Source organism: Carassius auratus, chromosome 9 (assembly GCF_003368295.1).
Source record: "Carassius auratus strain Wakin chromosome 9, ASM336829v1, whole genome shotgun sequence".
In the NCBI taxonomy this organism is placed as follows: Eukaryota; Metazoa; Chordata; class Actinopteri; order Cypriniformes; family Cyprinidae; genus Carassius; species Carassius auratus.
The window spans coordinates 18,330,710-18,336,709 of NC_039251.1; the positions used below are offsets into that span (position 1 = coordinate 18,330,710).

The following is a 6,000-nucleotide window of genomic DNA, read 5'->3' on the forward strand; positions in this document are numbered from 1 at the left end:
TCCAGATGCAAGATAGCCACCAGCTCAGCGCCACAGCACAAGATGGCTGCAAGCCCAGCGCCACTTTCCAGGATAGCCGCCGGCCCAGCGCCACTGCCCAAAATGGCCACCTTGGCCTCCTGGTGGCCCAAGATGGCCGCCGGTCCAGAGTCATGGCACAAGATGGCTGCTTGTCCAGTGCCTCTGCACAGAATGACAGCCACAGTTGACCCTCCAGAGTTGAGTCAGATTCCCGTTGACCCTCCAGAGTCGAGTCAGGTTCCCATTGACCCTCCTGGGTCGAGTCAGGTTCCCGTTGACCCTCCAGAGTCGAGTCAGGTTCCCGTTGACCCTCCAGAGTCGAGTCAGGTGCTCGTGTACCCTCCAGAGTCGAGTCAGGTTCTCGTTGACCCTCCAGAGTCAGGGTTAGTCACCGTTGACCTTCCAGAGTCAGGGCTAGTCACCATTGACCTTCCAGAGTCAGGGCTAGTCACCGTTGACCTTCCAGAGTCAGGGCTAGTCACCGTTGACCTTCCAGAGTCAGGGCTAGTCACCGTTGACCTTCCAGAGTCAGGGCTAGTCACCGTTGACTTTCCAGAGTCAGGGCTAGTCACCGTTGACACTCCGGAGTCAAGCCAAGTCACCGGTGAAATTCTTGGACAAAGTCCAGTCACCAGTATTCTTCATGACCAAAGTCAAGTCACCAGTGATCTTCATGGGCAAGGTCAAGTCACCAGTGTTCTTCATGGGCAAGGTCAAGTCACCAGGGTTCTTCATGGGCAAGGTCAAGTCACTGACTATCTTCATGGGCAAAGGAAAGTCACCAATGATCTTCATGAACAAATGCAAGTCACCAATGATCTTCATGAACAAATGGAAGTCACCAATGATCTTCATGAGCAGAGTCAAGGCAGCATTGATCTTCTGGAATCCAGTCTTAACACCATGGGATTACCAGAGTCTCTCCACGTCTCTGTGGAACTACCAGAGCCTCCCCACGTCTCTGCTGAACTAACAGAGCCTCTCCACGCCTCTGCTGAGCTACCAGAGCCTCTCCACGTCTCTGCTGAACTACTAGAGCTTCTCCTCATCTCTGTGGAACTACCAGAGCCTCCCCACGTCTCTGCTGAACTAACAGAGCCTCTCCACGTCTCTGCTGAGCTACCAGAGCCTCTCCACATCTCTGCTGAACTACTAGAGCTTCTCCTCGCCTCTGCGGAACTTCCAGAGCCTCATCACGTCTCAGCCGAACTCTCTGTGCGGTCGACTGATCCTGTCGTGGCTACCCTTAATTGGTTCATGTTCTCTGTTTCAGACTTGCCTTACCAGACTGCTCTTGCTCTAATGTCACGTTGTCTGGTCTCTGTTTCCCTGGGGGTCCACTAGTGGGATCACTTCCCCTTAGGCACCTCAACGTAGGCACTACAATACACACTAGCCTTGTCCCTTCATCACAGTAATTGCACTCCTGCTAATTGCACCAGGAGCCTTCACTTATTAGTCTTTAGCCTCCCTATATTAACCAGTCTTTTCCTGTTGTCTGCATGGAGTCCTTTTCTTCCGTTTCCTGTCGTACCCAGTCTTTCGTATTCCGAGTTCCTCGCATTTCGAGTTCCTGTTTTCTTTTTCCGTTCCTGTTCCTTTCCTGTCCCTTCCTTGTTTGTAGGGGTACAGCAAAAAGAAAAATATGTATATATCGTACAAATCAGAAAATCTGATTAAAAAAAAAATCTATATTAAAAAGATACAGTTCGCTCACTCACAGACACTATATTTAATAATCTGTTCAGATGAGAGCTTGTCAAAACAAGTAAGTGATTTCCAGTTACATAATATGAAATTAACAATTTATCACACAACCAGGCCAGTATAATACAGCCAAGCTTCACAAAGATATGAGGTCATATGGAAACACCTGTAAGTATCATTGACACCCCCCCCCCACCACCACAACCAAAAAAATTTAAATAACAAAAATAATCTGCACAGTCAGAATTAGGAAATCTGGAACAAAACTATTTGTCAGAATGAAAGTTCATTATTATTATTATTATTATTATTATTATTATTATTATTATTATTATTACTATTACTCTTTAGCATTTATAGATTAATAGATTAATTTTCGCAACATATACTTTAGAAATTCTACAGTTCAAACAATGTAAACAATAAAATCTACATACCAAGCTTTAACTAGAATGGCCTATGGACCAAATTGCACAGTCAGGAATTGACTAACAATAGAGGCTGTGTAGTCTTTAGTCTTGATCTAGTATAAAAGCACAGGTGACAGTCAGTCAACAAGCAGAAACAGCTTCAGCTTCTCCCTTGTGGAACTACTTAGGATCATCCAGTGCAACCATGAAGGTAAACCTTGTTCTGACACCAATTTTCACACAGTTTTACTCCTAAATGATTCTATTTGTTAACTTTAACTTTAAATCAGTTAAAAGATCAAGTTAAAATTTTCAGGTCACCTTCTACGAGGACAGGAACTTCCAGGGTCGCTCTTATGACTGCATGAGCGACTGTGGTGACTTCTCCTCCTACATGAGCCGCTGTCACTCTTGCAGAGTGCACAGCGGATGTTGGATGATGTATGATCAACCCAACTTCATGGGAAATCAGTATTTCTTTAGGAGGGGTGAATATGCTGATTACATGTCTATGTTTGGAATGAACAACTGCATCAGGTCCTGCCGTATGATCCCTATGGTGAGTTCCATAAATGAATTGCCTGTATCAACTCAAATACACATACTTTTATTAATACCATTTCTGATTAAATATTCAATTTTTATTTATTTGGAATCATGAAGCAAAAAGCTGATATATAGGCAAAAATGCCAAAGCATAGAGGATCCTTTCAGAATGTGTATTTATGAGGCAGAGCAATACAGTTATTGTATTTGTTTAGGTTACATGTTCTTTCTACATGACAAACTTAAAACAATGTACTTCTCTTCCACTACAGTACAGGGGATCCTACAGAATGAGGATCTATGAGAGGGAGAACTTCATGGGTCAGATGTACGAGATGATGGATGATTGTGACAGCATCATGGACCGTTATCGCATGTCTCAATGCCAGTCCTGTCATGTGATGGACGGCCACTGGCTCTTCTACGAGCAGCCCCACTACAGAGGCAGGATGTGGTACTTCAGGCCTGGAGAGTACAGGAGTTTCAGTAATATGGGTGGCATGAGATTCATGAGCATGAGGCGTATCATGGACTCCTGGTACTAGAGTTTATATTAATAAAATAATTATTCTACAACAATAAACATTCTGTCTTGAAAATCATTGATATCAATAATGTTTACATGAGTAGTCAAATAACACCTCATAAATTAAACAGAACTGCAAGAAATTTCTGAATTATGTTATATTATTTTAAGATAGCAATCTAACTTATGTACTGTAAACATGAGGGATAAATGTTTTCAAATGACAAGGTCCAGCCAGACAAGAAACCCAAACTACCTAGACACAAATTGCATCAAAAAAGCTGGTTCCTCACAGCCTTTGGTTAAATTAAAAGTGCTTCTATTTTATTAGAATTTATCAGAAATAAATGACTCAAAAGTCCATATGGCTAAATTAAAATAAATAAATAAATAAACTTTCTTATGTGGTATATTTTAATGATATATATATATTTCCATACAATGAAATTCAGTCAAGTTTAATGTTTTTGGGTCCAAGTATCTAGATAAAAATGTAAAAGTAAAAAAGTCTACATTTAAAGAAACACTACAGAACTCGCTATGAACATCTGTGGTTCAAGTTGTTTGTGAGGGTTGCAGCTAGTTACAAGCAAAAAGCACCAATATTAACAAAAAGCCATATTAAGATATAATAATAATTTTAAAAAATCCATAGATGCTTACAAAAAATTCCATATCTGCTGTTCAGTAGACAAACATGGCATATAAAGTTTAATTATTTAACATAGTTATGTAATTCTCAGTACTAGCAAGAATTGTAGGAAATGCTCTCTTGCATCTTCAATAACCACGACTGAAGTGCCCTTGAGCAAGACAAAAAAAATGGCTGCCAACTGCTCTGGGTATTTGTTCACGGTGTGTGTGTGTGTGTCTGTATGTGCCCTTGCATGGGTCAAATTCAGAGCACAAATTATTATTGTGAGTTACCATACTTGGTCATGTCACCATCATGTCACGTCACCTTTACTTTTTTTCACAGTCTGACATTTGCTGCCAATTCAAACTTGATGTCATTGAATGAGCGGTCTTCACGTGTCCTCCTGGATCCAAAAACCCAAGGTCCGACTGAGACCTGACTGGGTTTGGGTTCAAAACTTTGATAAGTGCCTTAGACATAGGTTATAATTGGTATTAACAGACTTAGGTAATTTAAAATAAATGTGCTTTTAGTGGATGGACCCGAGAAGACTAATTCTTTTAAGCTATGCCAACTTTGATAAGCAAGGTGCGCTCTGATTGGTCTGCTATCCAGTGCATTGTTATTGGCCGAATACCTCAAGCGTTTGACGGAAATGTTATGCCCCTTAACATTCTGTGATGCCATGTCTCAGCGCAATGACACAAAACCAATAAAAACCCATTACAAAGGAGGCATTTCTTGCATCCAGTGGGGACATAATTACTGATTATAATGACTTTTACAGGAAAAGAAGGTTCAACACTCTTCAGCAATAAAAAAACAAACAAAAAAAACAATGACGCCCAATTGTTTGTTTATCTTAAGTAATTTTTGTTTAATAATATGTCTGAACTGGATCATCAAAGGTCAGAAGAAAATACATTAGTTAATAAAATGAGATTAGATACATTTGTGTGATTTAACATATTGCAGGTTTGCGTCAGAGTTTGCATTTCACTGTTTTAATTTATTTTGATGAATACTATCTGTTTATTTATTTATTTTTTTTTTTTTATGAGTGGGATGAATTAATGGACATTCACATTTAGTCTAGAACTACATCATATTCACACAGCACACACAATGCCTCTGCTTTCTTCCAGTATGGGGACAAGAGACTTGTCAGTTAATACATTGAAAAAAAATAATAACTGGTGTTACTTTTTTGAAAAAGTAACTCAGATATTTTCTTGTAAATTAAAAAGTAATGCGTTACTTTACTAGTTGCTTTAAAAAAGTAATCTGATTACGTAACTCACATTACTTATGCATTAACACCAACACTGATCTCTAAATTATAAAACACTGTACACATCCTCTGTAGTATACCTTTATTTGTACTTAACCTATAAAACAACAAATAAACAAAAAACAATTATTTAATTAAATTAACACTGTTCACAAAAAAGTCAAGTAACACATTCAATCGCTACATTTCTCAATGTCCTAAAGTTCTAGAAAACACTAGACAATATATCTTAAACCAAACGCACAAATGTATGATCATCCCAACTACATGGGAAATCAGTATTTCTTTAGGAGAGGAGAATATGCTGATTACATGTCTATGTTTGGAATGAACAACTGCATCAGGTCCTGCCGTATGATCCCCATGGTGAGCACCACTAATATTCTTATTTGTAATGAATTCAAAGAAGTTATCGTGATGAAACATTCAATTTACATTGATTTGGAAACATTAAGCTGAATTTTGGGACAATAAGGAAATAAAATGGTTACTTTCAGAATAGCTATTTATGATGCAGGACTAGACAGTGAAAATAATTGACTTCTCCTCAACTACAGCACAGGGGATCCTACAGAATGAGGATCTACGAGAGGGAGAACTTCATGGGTCAGATGTACGAGATGATGGATGATTGTGACAGCATCATGGACCGTTATCGCATGTCTCAATGCCAGTCCTGTCATGTGATGGACGGCCACTGGCTCTTCTACGAGCAGCCCCACTACAGAGGCAGGATGTGGTACTTCAGGCCTGGAGAGTACAGGAGCTTCAGCAATATGGGTGGCATGAGATTCATGAGCATGAGGCGTATCATGGACTCTTGGTACTAGAGTTCTAGTATTTATTTGTAGCATTTCTTAAA

At 39.8% G+C, this 6,000-nt stretch overlaps 2 protein-coding genes across 2 annotated transcripts; both read left to right on the forward strand.

Moving 5' to 3' along the window:
• Positions 1 to 2,279: 2,279 nt before the first annotated feature.
• On the forward strand, positions 2,280 to 3,244 carry LOC113108590 (gamma-crystallin M2-like). The gene is made up of 3 exons (XM_026271792.1): positions 2,280 to 2,349; positions 2,455 to 2,697; positions 2,957 to 3,244. The coding sequence occupies exons 1-3, from the start codon at positions 2,344 to 2,346 to the stop codon at positions 3,227 to 3,229; spliced, it is 522 nt and encodes a 173-aa protein (XP_026127577.1). The 5' UTR covers positions 2,280 to 2,343; the 3' UTR covers positions 3,230 to 3,244.
• Positions 3,245 to 5,384: 2,140 nt separating this feature from the next.
• LOC113108598 (gamma-crystallin M2-like) lies at positions 5,385 to 6,000 on the forward strand. The gene is made up of 2 exons (XM_026271800.1): positions 5,385 to 5,504; positions 5,696 to 6,000. The coding sequence occupies exons 1-2, from the start codon at positions 5,385 to 5,387 to the stop codon at positions 5,966 to 5,968; spliced, it is 393 nt and encodes a 130-aa protein (XP_026127585.1). The 3' UTR covers positions 5,969 to 6,000.

Bases quoted from the DNA above. Each gene is read 5' to 3' on its own strand.
- LOC113108590 (XM_026271792.1), top strand. The intron at 2,698-2,956 runs GTGAGTTCCATA...CTTCCACTACAG, and splicing joins CCTGCCGTATGATCCCTATG to TACAGGGGATCCTACAGAAT.
- LOC113108598 (XM_026271800.1), top strand. From the start codon at position 5,385: ATGTATGATCATCCCAACTACATGGGAAATCAGTATTTCTTTAGGAGA. The intron at 5,505-5,695 runs GTGAGCACCACT...CCTCAACTACAG, and splicing joins CCTGCCGTATGATCCCCATG to CACAGGGGATCCTACAGAAT.